General features: G+C 44.4%; 1 protein-coding gene across 3 annotated transcripts in view; it reads left to right on the forward strand.

The window, feature by feature from the left end:
- The first annotated feature begins 5,038 nt into the window (after positions 1-5,038).
- The window catches only part of ERO1B (endoplasmic reticulum oxidoreductase 1 beta), a 105,986-nt gene continuing 96,974 nt past the window's right edge, over positions 5,039-14,050 (forward strand). For all 3 annotated transcript variants that reach the window (XR_013529961.1, XM_008985774.5, XM_002760887.6), the window contains exon 1: positions 5,039-5,315. Coding sequence is in view for 2 of the 3 variants with exons in the window: in XM_008985774.5 (XP_008984022.1) it covers positions 5,214-5,315 (102 nt within the window). In the remaining variant the exon portion in view is untranslated. The remainder of the gene's footprint in view (positions 5,316-14,050) is intronic.

The raw sequence follows: 14,050 nt of genomic DNA on the forward strand, positions 1-14,050 counted from the left end.
ACAATAGGCATACTATTGCCTTAGCCTCCCAAGTAGCTGGGATTACAGACATGCACTGCCATGCCCGGCTAATTTTGTATTTTTAGTAGAGACGGGGTTTCTCCATGTTAGTCAGGCTGATCTGGAAGTCCCCACCTCAGGTGATCCACCCACCTCAGCCTCCCAAAGTGCTGGGATTACAGGCATGAGCCACCATGCCCAGCCCCATCTCCCTTTTTAAGAACAGATCTTGCATATTTTGGTGGACCCTCAGCCAGAGTCTCTTCAGACTTGGTTTCTTTGGGTTTATCTTTATTAACTTCACATTTTTCACTTGCAAACACTTATACTATCAGTACCCTCAAAACACTCAGTTTCAAAAAGATGGTTATAGGCTGTAACCAAATGGTCCTTGTTAGCTGTCTTGCCCACATTAAAAATGTTTCCAATAATTTACATTCTGTAAGAAACGAATCTGAATTGTGGTCCTTTAGAAACTTGATAACGTTCTCCTCGGGCAGCTGCTTACTGAACAGCTGCTCCAGGGTTCACGCCTGCAGTGGGACGGCTGCTGCCATCATACCCCGCTGCCTGTGCCCCACTGAGCCAGCCCGCCACAGTTCCCACAGATGTCTCGATTAGCATGTGTCAGGACACTGGCTGATGCAGTGAGCTGAGATCGCATCATTGCACTCCAGCCTGGGCAACAAGAGTGAAACTCTATCTCAATTAATCAATCAGTAAATAAAATAGGGAGATAAACAGCAGTGAACAAATCTCTCCTTTTTGGTAGATGGTAGACGTTGTTGACTGCTGGTATACAGGAACTCTACAAGACGGAACTGTTTTTGATACTAACATTCAAACAAGTTCAAAAAAGAAAAATGCCAAGCCTTTAAGTTTTAAGGTTGGATTGGGCAAAGTTATTACAGGAGGGAATGGAGCACTCTTGACTGGGTAAAGGAGAAAAGCCTCAACTGAAGAGTGAAGCGGAACAGGCTTATGGAAAGAAAGGGCAGCCTGCTGCCAAAACCCCACGGAATGCAAAGCTGTTTTCTGAAGTGGAATGAGTGGATCCTGATTGAAACAGCAGTGCTTCAGCTCTAAGGACATCAGCAACAATGTTGCTTTGAAGAAGCCTAAAACTTGGCTTTGAAGAAACTTACTGAACTAACTAGAGCTTGTTACTATTGGAAGAGAAGAGTCACCTGGACAATTCAGAGTTAAAACTTGCTTAACCTGATCCCAACTTTTGAGAAATGTAATCCCTTATAAATCCCTGAAGTCTAAAATGTTTTACACTCCAACTATGTAAAATACTGGTCAAGGGGAACTTTTTCCTTTCACTTAATGCTGTAAAGTAAATGGCTGAATAAAAACATATCCACTGGGTGGGGTGGGAGGGAGATAATGGAAAGACATCTGTGAGAATTTAATGACTGTGTGAATACAAGCTGAGGTAAAAGAAGTGAATTCGAAAGGAGTACTCGGTAAAAACTCAACCTCTGTAGGAGACATCTGTTGCCTTTGCCTGACCAGCAATCCCTTTCCCCTCTATAAAATAGAAAGCTGTTTGAAGCCAGCCTGGCCAACATGGTGAAACCCCATCTCTACTAAAAATACAAAAATTAGCCAGGTGTGGTGATACACATCTGTAATTCCAGTTACTCTGGAGGCTGAGGCATGAGAATTGCTTGAATCTGGGAGGTGGAGGTTGCAGTGAGACCACATCACTGTACTCCAGCCTGGGGGACAGAGTGAGACTCCATCTCAAAAAAAAAAAGAAAGAAAGTAGTGGTTTGTGTAACTACCTCTGGCTCATTTCTTGTGGTCTGTAGGACTGCGAATCAAGGTGCTCACTTTCTACCCCCAAGCTAAACTCTAGAAAGAATGTGAATTTTGACAGGAGGAACACAAAACTAAAAGTGATAGGAATTGATAAGTATAATGGCAATGCCCTAGAAGAGACTGTTCAGTCATTAGTTGAATTCTTTAGAGTCCTTGAATTCTGTCCCGATGGACTTGCCTTTCTAGAGGTGCGTGGTGAAATCTGCCTCAGTACCACAAGGAATTTGACATGCTTTTCATTTGCTATTAAATTAGTGGGCAGATCATGAGGTCAGGAATTTGAGAACAGCCTCACCATTTTTAGTAGAGATGGTGAAACCCCGTCTCTACTAAAAGTACACAAAATTAGCTGGGCATGGTGGTGTGCGCCTGTAATCCCAGCTACTAGGGAGACTGAGGCAGGATAATCGCTTGAACCCAGGAGATGGAGGTTGCAGTAAGCCACGATCATGCCACTGCACTCCAGCCTGGGCGACAGGGCGAGACTGTCTCAAAAGAAGAAATTAACTAGAGCTGATTTTTGTGGCGCACAATCAAAGGGATTTAGTGTATGCACTTTCTTCTGGTTCAACTTCCAACCACAGTATTAGGGATGGAAAGGTTCTAACTGACCTTCATCTGCAGGAAGCATGGATGATAGCACATCCTTGGGGCCTCTCACAATGCTGGTTTCAGAGTAGTTGATTTTAGGGAAAGCAGAGGTAAATCAGCCAGAAATGAGAGAACAAAGAGGCGGACCGTCTGTCCACAAAGGAACAATCCCCGCATAGCACTCATAATAATGTGCACTAAAACAGATCATGACAGACACCACTCGAAGTGAATTTTGGTACACTGGCACACCCATATCTCATGATGAACACCTGCTATTTCCAGTTTCACTCACCAAGAAAAATCTCATTTGTCCCTAGAAGTTATGTGTCAGGCTTCTGACCTGAAAACAAAAGCAAATGAGGTTTGTTGCTGCAACTTTCTGGATTAGGTAACTAAGAAGACAAAAGCTACCTGAGCCCTTTCTGCATTAGAGTTCTCTATCCACTTTGTCTCTCTCTCTCTCTTTCTTTTTTTACTCCACCCCTGAACCCACTTTCTTCCTTTGTTCTTTAATAACAAATATTTCAAGCCTCTCAAAGGCCATGAATTCTGCCTTTGATATCCAGGCACTAGTCCTTAAAGAACCTGAGATTTTATAATAGGAAAATTTATAACCCACAATTTAAAAAAAAGTTTTGCATAACAAAATTCCAGGAAGTATGTGTTATTAACATCAAGGACTCTTTTAAAAAGTCTACCAGACTTGATCAAATGTTTCTCCTACAAAAGCACGTTTATATGAGAGGAAGAAGGGTATGAGCAGATAGAAAGTATAGGTTTGGCAGAGAAAAGAAGACGTGAAAAAGTAGCTGGAAAAATCAAGCAACAATTGTTTTGTTTTTAAGCTAGGGAAGATCTGGATGGTTTGGAGGCAGAAGGGAAAGAGTTGCTAGACAGGAAAAGGACAGGCAGGGCTGGCTTCATGAACATGTGGCCTGTGCAGTCACCCACCCCAGGATCCTGCATTTGGTTTAATGGTCTGCTGGTTTTGAAAGGTACAAACACTATGTGGTAAACTCATTAATGACCCTCTTTTTTTTTTTTTTTTTTTTGAGATGGAGTCTTGCTCTGTCGCCCAGGCTGTAGAGTGTAGTGGCATGATGTCAGCCCACTGCAACCTCTGCCTCCCAGGTTCAAGCAATTCTCCTGCTTCAGCCTCCTGAGTAGCTGGGATTACAGGCGCCTGGCACCACACCTGGCTAATTTTTGTGTTTTTAGTAGAGATGGGTGTTTCACCACGTTGGCCAGGCTGGTCTCGAATTGCTGATCTCAGATGGCCCACTTGCCTCAGTCTCCCAAAGTGCTGGGATTACATGCCTGGCATGACCCTCTATTTATAGATCCTCATCCTAATCTCTGGAACCTGTGAATATGTTATCCTGTAGGCTAAAGGGACTTTGCATGTGTGATTTAAGTTAAGGATTTTGAGATAGGATTGTCTGGGTGGGCCCAGTGTAATCACAATTGTCCTTATACAAGAAAGAGTTAGGGTCATCAAGAGAAGGCATGTGATGAGGGAGGCAGAGGGAGTGAAGATGTGACGATAATGTGAGGTCATGAGGCCATGAATGCAGGTGGCCTCTGGAAGCTGGACAGGGTAAGGAAACACATTGTCCCCTAGAACCTCCAAAAGGAACACAGCCCTACAGGTCCATTTTGGGACTTCTGATCTCCAGAACTATAAGATAGTACATTTCTTTTGTCGTAAGCAATTAAATTTGTGATAATTTGTTATAGCATCCATGAGAAGCTAATACATGCTACATAAACACAAGGGGAATGTATTACTCGTTTTGTAGACATCAAAGACAGTAATAAAACTAATAGCAGTTACCATTTATTCAGTACTTCCCATGAGGTAGGCACTATACTCAGCTCTTTCTGTATCTAATCTTATGTAGTCCTAGAACAAGATATGAGGTTGGAATTAAGGCCTGATAACTAACTAGAATGTTTTAGAGTTGGGATCTGAGCCCAGTCTGTGTCACTCAGTTTTTCTGTGAGTTTTACCCCATCCCCGTATTTCATCATACACCTTTGGGATTGTCTGTGATCACGCTTTAGCATGCATTATACTTGCACGTGTCAACCTAGGAGTCAGGCTGGAGCGGGGCAGGAGCTGGCATCCCTATCTAGGGTGCCTGAAGTTACAAAGGAGCCCAAGCCACCTCTACATGTCACAGGTGGCTTACATAGACATCCGCGGTAGATGGGAGGCTACTGAAAACTGAACGAGACAAAGAATACGCTTCAGACCGAAAGCCTAAGATCGTGCACCGTTAGCTCAGGGACCGACGCAGAGAGGTCCCGACCCTCGTTCCCAGAGTAGAGGGCGCCCAGCTTTCCCCGCCCGCACCTCCCGGTGTTTTGGAGGCCCGCGTGGTCCCGCCTCATTGGCCGCAGTGGAGCCCGAGGCCCAGGGGAGGCGGGACGGCCTTCGCAATTGTAGTTCCCGAGTTCTCCGGTTCACCGGCTCCGCCTTCTGGCCGCGGCGCCCAGGCGGCCGCCCGGGACCACAAGTCCCACAAGGCCTCGCGCTCGGGGGGCGTGGCAGCGGAGAGAGCCGGGGGCGGGGCCGCCCGGGGGATGAAGTGGGGGCGCTCGCCTCTCCTGCCTCACTCGCAGCTTGCCTGGCGTCGGAGAGAGCGTCCTCTGCTTCCGCGCCGGCGTGCAGACCTCTGACCTGGGGTCGCTTGGCCGCCGGGAACCGTCCCCTCGGGTCATCGCCCGGGCCGCCCGCTGTTCCCCGGCCCCCAGGGGCCCGGCTGGCCGCGGCACGGGGAGAGGTCAGCATGAGCAAGGGGGTCCGCCGGGCAGGCGCCGGGCATGGGGCGGCGGCCGCGGTGCAGCTGCTGGTCACCCTGAGCTTCCTCCCGAGCGTCGTCGAGGCCCAGGTAAGCCCGAGCCATGGCGGGCCGGGAACCCCCTGCCGAACGCCCGCGGCTGTAGCGCGGAGAGGGCCGGGCCCGGCCCGAGGTGATTTCTGGCGAGCGGAAAACCCGGGAGTAGGGACCTGACCGTCCAGTGCGGGAAACATCTGCTAACCGCCCGCGGGCTGGGGGGATGGCGACACTCCGGGTAATGGCAGTCAAAGAGGAAGATGGTGACGGCCCCCTGAGCTGTTTGCGTTGTTTTCTCTTGGATGTTTTAAGCGTCTGGGAGTGTGGCGGGAGATGGGACGGGCACGAACTCCTCGGCTGTCTTGCGAAGGGGGCGCCCAGAGAAACGGTGACGTCCTTCCCTTCAGGAGTCAGCGAGGGAGGGAGACTGATTGTAGGGGGCACTCTCCGCAGACCCCCGAGGCCCCGCCAGGCGCAGGAGATGGAAAGGGGACAAGATTTCACACACTTGAACTTTTGGACTACAGCTTTCTGGGCTTTTACCCTCGCTCGAGCATCTTCCCTTGCTCAAGATTGCTTTATTTTTACCCAGCTGAGCTGTGTCTGCCAAGTGGCATCACCAGGTAAGTCCCAGAGACTGGGGGGTCTGAGCCTGGCCTGGTGGCTCGTGGATGGCGGCTCTGGCTCTGCAGGAGGGAGGTGCCGGCTGGTTGTTGAAGTGAAGCGATGATTACAGAAGTGTTCTCAGTGTGCTAGAAATCTGAGGGTGAGCTGACCAGATCAGTTCTTCAGAGAGGTGTTTGCGTCTGTTTTTTTCAGTAGAATTTGAATTGATTGCCAGGTGCTGCTGCCTGTTTTCTGCACCTGCTGCAAAGTGGCAGCACTGCTAAGAGCTAAAAAATAAAACCAAAGTCTCAGGTGGCCTGATAATAAGGGGAGATGTCATTTGAAGCAATTAATGCTTATCTAAGAAAAAACTGAAGGTGACTATGAGTGTAACCGTGAAAACCTGTTTTTCTGAATTTAGACACTTTTTTTTTTTGGTTTTACGGTGCCCTGCACTAAATCCCAGAGTGCCCAAATAGTCCATTTGTGTCAGTGTTTGAACCATAAAAACAAAAGGGGCAACTTTTGGTATTGGGGAACATGTTAAAATGCAAATTCTCTGGCCCTACCTACAGATGTACTGATTGAATGGATCTGGAATGTGTCCCAGATATCAGCATTTTGTTTGTTTAATTTATTTTTGAGACAGTCTCGCTCTTGTTTCCCAGGCTGGAGTGCAATGGCGCAATCTTGGCTCACTGCAACCTCTGCCTGCTGGGTTCAAGTGATTCTCCTACCTCAGCCGCGGGAGTAGCTGGGATTACAGGCATGCACCACCACGCCTGGCTAATTTTTGTGTTTTTAGTAGAGACGGGGTTTCACCATGTTGGCCAGGCTGGTTTCAAACTCCTGACCTCAGGTGATTCACTTGCCTCAGCCTTTCAAAGTGCTGAAATTACAGACGTGAGCCACCTGCGCCTGGCCTGATAGCAGCGTTTTAAACAAACATTGCCAGTACAGTAACAGTAGCAAAGTTATCTTTTGACTACCTCTTGGACCTCACTCGGAAAACTCTGAAATAGAATAGATAGTGGTAATTTGGGCAGATTTACAAAATGTAAATTTTCCAAATTGTCTCTGGCAAATTATTTTCTACTCACTAGTTGTGCTTTTGAGTGAAACTTACAATTAGATATTTTCCTAAAATGAGATTTCTCATCTTCTCTTTTTAAGTAGCATATGTTACTTTATGCTTATCTGTCTAGAAACTTCATTTTAGATTTTTTCATTTACCACTAATTGTGTAATTAATGTTTTGTAATTTCACCTGTATTTTTAAAATTTTTGTGTAGAGATGGGGATTTACTATATTGTTAGGCTGATCTTCAACTCCTGGCTTCCAGCTATCCTCTTTCTTTGGCTTCCCAGAGTGCTGAGATTACAGGTGTGAGTCACTGTGCCTGGCCTGCACCTGTACTTTTAATTTCATTATATCCAAATGAATATATAGTTCAGCTGTCAAAGATGTGTGATTATTTGAAGTAGCATTGTGCCAAATAGTCTTCAAAGTGAATATATTTGGTTTTTGTTGCCAGCAGTACTTTTTTTTTTGAAGCTCAGTCTCGCTCTGTTGTCCAGGCTGGAGTGCAATGGCACATCTTGGCTCGCTGCAACCTCCACCTCGAGGGTTCAAGCAGTTCTCCCTGCCTCAGCCTCCCAGGTAGCTGGGATTACAGGTGGCTGCCACCATGCTCAGCTAATTTTATTTTTTCAGTGGAGACGGGGTTTTGCTATGTGCCTTGGCCTCCCAGATTGTTGGGATTATAGGTATGAGCTATGGTCCCTGGCTGCCAGCAGTACTTTCTACTGTAGTGTTTGATCTTTTTTTTTTGAGATGTAGTCTTGCTGTGTTTCGACCAGACTGGAGTGCAGTGGCGCAATCTCGGCTCACCGCAGCCTCTGCTTCCCGGGTTCAAGTGATTCTCCTGTCTCAGCCTCCTGAGTAGCTGGGAGTACAGGTGTCTACCAGCATACCTGGCTAATTTTATATTTTTTAGTAGAGACAGGTTTCCTCATGTTGGCCAGGCTGGTCTCGAACTCCGGACCTCAGGTGATCCACCTGCCTCAGCCTCCCAAAGTGCTGGGATTACAGGTGTGAACCACCACGCCCAGCCTGATAATCTTTTAGATAGTACTTTAGTCTGTAACATGGTTTCCTGTATATGATCTCATTTTATTAGATACATCTCTCAGAAGTGGGATCATTGAGGTAATTGAAGTTCAAAGAATTTAAATGTCTTAAACGAGTAAGTGACATGAAAGTGGAGCCCTAATTGGAACCCCTTCTGGTCTATACAGAATATTGGTATCTTCAGTTCTCTGTAGTATAGAAAAGCGAAGGAAAACAGGAAAATCAAATAGTGGAATTCAGTCAGTTCTTTGACTTCATCCAAATGATAGAAAATTGATAAAGGGAACAATTAGAATTTTTGAAAACTACCTCTGTTCACAGGAAATCAAAGTCATTTACGGAGATACATATTTTGAATGTATCTCCTTCCAAAATAAAAGCAAAAAAATGTTTTGGAGCACATAAAATGATATGCATTTGTATATCTCACGCCCCATTTTCTTATAAATGAAATGTAAATATACTTTGCAGTGTGGTAAAGCACTGGAAACTAAAGGCATACTGCATACAAGTGATGTAACACTCTTCCTATAAAAAGTAATTTCATATAGATATATATGTTTTTCTAAATGCATTTCTGAGGTGGCATGAAATCAAGGAATACACAGAGCCCCTCAACAAATGAAAAGCCAGAAACTTGGAACTCAAATAGTGCTGTACCAGTCCATTACTCTGAGGGCTTCTCCTAAACCCTGAAGATCTTAAGCTACTTTAACAATTGCATGGAGTGGAGTGGGCAAGAAATAACCCCGTGTCTGCCCAGTGAGAGGAAACTAACAGGAGGCTCACCATAATTCATTTCTCATTTACCCTTATATTGAGGATGTAGCTGTTTTGGAGCCTGGACTTCAAACAGCTACATCCTCAATATAAGGGTAAATGAGAGACGAAACCCATTCTAAGCAAGGGGACTGTAAAGAAACTTGCTAGGTTTGGGGGAAGAAACTTTGAGAATTTGTAACCATGAGCCAACCCTCACACAGGTTTGCAAGCCAAATATATATGCAGGTAAAATTTATAGCAGTTCGATTTGTATGTCCCAGGTTACCAATAAAAGCAAATATCCATCCCCTCTTGAGGAATTTATTTTCAACTCAGACCTTGAAAAATCATTGAAGATAAAGTGCCAAGAAGAATAAGCAGCAGTAAAATACCACAAAACACACAAACAGGGTATCACAAATTGGATATTAGACACAGACAACAGAAACAATGACCTTAGGTTCTAAAATTATCAGATAGATAATTTAATATCACTATGTTTAATGTGTTCAAATAAAAAAGGGAGTATAAAAGAAAAGATTTTAAAGACTGGCTAAAAAGGTTTAAAAAATAATGGAGTAGTTCTACAGCTGAAATTAAAAACTCAATGGATAGATTAAAACAGATTATATCCAGCTGGAGAAATGATTATTGAATTAGACAATCATGTCTTTTTTTCTTTCTCCTTAATCGCCCATCACCTCCTCATCAATCCTTACTCTCAGCTTCAAACCTTACTAAAATTGGAGAAATCAGAAGAGAAATTCCACAGGGCAATCCACATCTATCCATTGACTAGTCGTTGTACCCACATATTTTGACTTCCTATTGGTTACCATTGATGAACTGTGTGCTTTTTATCAAAGACAGTTCCTCTATTTGCATATTAGGTCTCATTCCTTCTTTCCCACTCACAGACGTGGCTCTAGCAATCTTCTCTTTCTTTCCTGGATTGTCTGTTTTTCCTTCTCAAATGGAATTTTACTGTCATGATTTATTAGTCCATTCTTTTCATTTTTTTTTTTTTTTTTGGAGCAGAGTCTTGCTCTATTGCCCAGGCTGTAGAGCGGTGGCTCGATCTCGGCTCACTGCAACCGCTGCCTCCCAGGTTCAAGCAATTCTTATGCCACAGCCTCCCGAGTAGCTCAGATTACAGGTGCCCATCACAATGCCTGGCTAATTTTTGTATTTTTAGTAGAGGAGAGGTTTTGCCACATTGGCCAGGCCGGTCTCAAATTCCTGACTTCAAGTGATCCACCTGCTTCGGCCTCCCAAAGTGCTGTGATTACAGGCCTGAGCCACTGCACCTGGGTTAGTCCATTCTTGTATTGCTGTTAAGAACTCCTTGAGACTGGGCAATTTTTAAAGAAAAAAGGTTTAATCGACTCAGTTTCCATGGGTTGTACAGGAAGCATGGCTGAGAAGGCCTCAGGAAACTTACAATCAAGGGGAAGTGGTGCACACTTTTATTTTTTTATTTCTATTTATTTATTTTTTGAGACGGAGTTTCGCTTTTGTTATCCGAGCTAGAGTGCGATGGCACGATCTCGGCTTACCGCAACCTCCGCCTTCTGGGTTCAGGCAATTCTCCTGCCTCAGCTTCCCGAGTAGCTGGGATTACAGGCACGCGCCACCATGCCCAGCTAATTTTTTTTTTTATCTTTAGTAGAGACGGGGTTTCACCATTTTGACCAGGATGGTCTCGATCTCTTGACCTCGTGATCCATCCGCCGCAGCCTCCCAAAGTGCTGGGATTACAGGCTTGAGCCACCGCGCCTGACCAGTGCACACTTTTAAACAACCAGATCTCATGAGGATTCACTAAGAGCAAGGGGGAAGTCCGCCCCCATGATTCAGACACCTCCCACCAGACAGACCCCTCTCCGACACTGGGGATTGCAATTTGGCATGAAATTTCGGTGGGGAAACAAAGCCAGATTATACATCATAAAATATGCTGCTAATTCTACTAAAGCTCTCTTTTGATCCACTCATTCCTTCTGCCTTTGCCTATTTTTTCTGTTCCCTCTAGAAAAATTCCAGAGTTAGATTTAATTTATTCTTCGTATTCTGGTTATTCTATTCTTCCTTCAGCCCATTTTAATAGACTTTGCTCCTACCACACCTCTGACACTGCTTTTGACAAGGTCACCAATGTCCTCCTTGTTGCTAAGGCCAATGGTTTGCTCTTAAACCTCAGCTTTACCTGTTGGTGGCATTTCTTCACAACTCATCACTCTCCTCAAAATAATTTTTTATTCTGCCATCCAGGATTCTAACTGTTCTGATTGTCTTCCTGTCTAGTGGACCAGTCTGTCTTAGCATTCTTTGTTCATCCTCTGCCCTTGACCGATAATCATTTGAACCTCAGGGTTCAAATCTTAAATTATTTCTTCTCTTTATCTTAGTCATCTCATCTGGTCTCTCAGCTTTAAATACCAAATGTACAGGTGACTCTCAGTGTTAGTCTCTAAGACTAGAAATCCCAGCTCTAGATCTGTATGTCCAACTTTTTCTTAACATCTCTACTTTGATGATTAATAGGTATCTCAAACTTGACATAGAAACCACATTTCTGATCTTTTCTCCCTAATCTGCTTTTTCTCCCCCTTATACATAAGCTCCAGCCAGTTTGGCCTCCCTGTTCTTAAGCTTGGCAGATACATTCTTGCCTCAAAGTCTTTGTACTGTTTCTTTTTCTTTTTTTTTCCTTTGAGATGGAGACTCACTCTGTGGAGTGCAATGGTATGATCTTGGCTCACTGCAACTTCCGTCTCCCGGGATAAAACGATTCTCCTGCCTCAGCCTTCCAAGTAGCTGGGATTATAGGAACCCACCACCACGCCCAGCTAATTATTGTATTTTTAGTAGAGGGGGGTTTCACCGTGTTGGCCAGGCTGGTCTTGAACTCCTGACCTCGTGATCCACCCGCCTGAGCCTCCCAAGGTGCTGGGATTACAGGCATGAGCCACCGTGCCCAGCTGTACTGTTTCTTCTACCTAGCACACTCTTTTCTCGTATATTCATATGATTCGCTCTTAGATTTCTGCTAAAGTGTCACTTTATCTGACATGTCTTTTATCTTAAATGTCCCTTTCTCTGACCATACAAATATTAAAGAGAAACCTATTCTCACCAAATTCCTGTCACCCTTTTGCTGAAAACTCCCAATGGCTTCCTGTCTCACATGGTGTAATCCAAAAATATATTTGGTCTTTATATCTGATTCCTGACACAGAACCCTTTAAAACACTTGAAATATCTTGAGACATAGCAGTACCTTTTGTTACTCATAATGAGACCCTTTCAATCACACTTGTGTTTATAGTAATGAAATGACTTAAGATGGGGACCTTACATAGCCTTAGGATGGGGCTGGTCACCAGAAAGACCCAAGAGATTAGGAAGTTGGAAGTTTTAGCCCCACCCACCAACCTCCAGGAAGGGGAGAGGTGGGTGCTGGAGATTTAGCTCTGTGAGAACTCTTGAACAACTAGATTTGATGAGCTTCAGGGTTAGGGAACACACAGTTACTGGGAGAGGCATGGAGGCTCTGTGCATCTCTCTCCGTTAGTAGCTTGCCCAGTGCATCTCTTTCATTTGATTGCTACTGAGTTGTATCCTTTATAATAACTGCTAACGGTACATAAAGTGTCTTTCTGAGTTCTGCGAGCCAGTCTGGCAAATTTTCAAACCTGCAGTGGAAGTGCTAGGAACCCTCAATTGATAGCCAGTCAAAAGAACTGGACCTGAGATTTGTGTCAGCAGCGAGGGACATCTTGTGGGACTCAGCCCTTCGTTTTTAGCTCTGCACTAATGGTGGAGAGTGTCAGAACTGAATTGTTGGACACCACCCAGTTGGTCTCAGAGTTGGAGAATTGGTTGGTGTGAGAAAATAACCCAGATTCAGTAAAAGGCAAAATCTTATGGTGGTCTAATTCTCCTTCTTGCCTCTTGCAAGAAGTCCTCAAAAACACTGGGCAAGTCCTCCTTATTCCTCAAAAACAGTGAGCAAGCTTACTACATTAGGATCTTGAATTCCTGACCTCGTGATCCACCTGCCTGAGCCTCCCAAGGTGCTGGGATTACACACCTCCCAATGCCTGGAATGCTGTCCCCCCAGATATCTGCATGTCTTGCTCCCTGCTCCTTTTTCTCCTTCAAGGTTTGCCAAAATTTCATTGACACCTTCTGTGACTATCCCATTTTAAATGGTTAGCAGCCCCAATTCTGCAGTCTGTTTCCAGTCCCTTGTTTTCTGGTTCTGTATCACTTTATTACCATCTGACATTCTTTACTTTGTTCATTGATTTTGCATTCCCTTCTCCCTGTGAGAATGTCAACTCCTTGAGGGCAGAGATTTTTGTCTTTTTTTTTCCTTCTAATTTTATATTCCCAGCACTTAGAGAAATGCAATTCTTATGCTGGGCCTCAGTGAAATAGGCTGACTTATTAAGTGAATGGAAGATAGATGCAAATAAATTATTCAGAATGAAATCTAGAGAGACAATGGGATAATCACCATTAAAGAGAACTTAAGATACCTGGAGAATAGAGTGAGGATGTCTGGTACATCTAGTTGGAGTTCTGGAAGAATATAATAGAATAGGGAGGAAGCAGTATTGATTTCTGCAGATGAGTATGGAGTAGAAAACCAAATAGAAGAGTGAATTAAAGATATAGACAGACATTTTACACAAGAAATACAAATGTCTTGTGAAACATATGAACATTGTACCTTAATAGTGCAAGTAAGAAAAAAGATAACATTTCATGCTAACCAGATTGGCAAAAATTAAAGCATAAATTAATATTAGATATGGGTGAGGATATGGGCTGGCACAGTGGCTCACACCTGTAATCCCAGCACTTTGGGAGGCTGAGGCAGGCAGATCACTGGAGGCCAGGAGTTTTGAGTCCAGCCTGGCCAACTGGTGAAACCCTGTCTCTGCTAAAAATGCAAAAATTAGCTGGGCATGGTGGCATAGGCCTGTAGTCCTAGCTACTCGGGAGTCTCAGGTGTGAGAATCATTTGAACCCAGAAAGCGGAGGTTGTATTGAGTCAAGATTATGCCCCTGCACTCTTGCCTGGGCAACAGAGTAAGACTATCTCCCCCCCAAAAAAATTATTGAGGATATGGCTCAACAATTCCCATTTAAATTGGTGCACTTGTTTTGGAAATCATTTTGCCATTTTCTGGAAGAGCTGAACATGTAGCCATTCCACTCCTAAGCATGTAACCTGGAGAAACTTTTTTTTCTTTCGAGACAAAGTCTCACTCTTTTACAC

The sequence above is a fragment of the Callithrix jacchus genome, chromosome 19, assembly GCF_049354715.1.
Source record: "Callithrix jacchus isolate 240 chromosome 19, calJac240_pri, whole genome shotgun sequence".
Classification (NCBI taxonomy): Eukaryota; Metazoa; Chordata; class Mammalia; order Primates; family Cebidae; genus Callithrix; species Callithrix jacchus.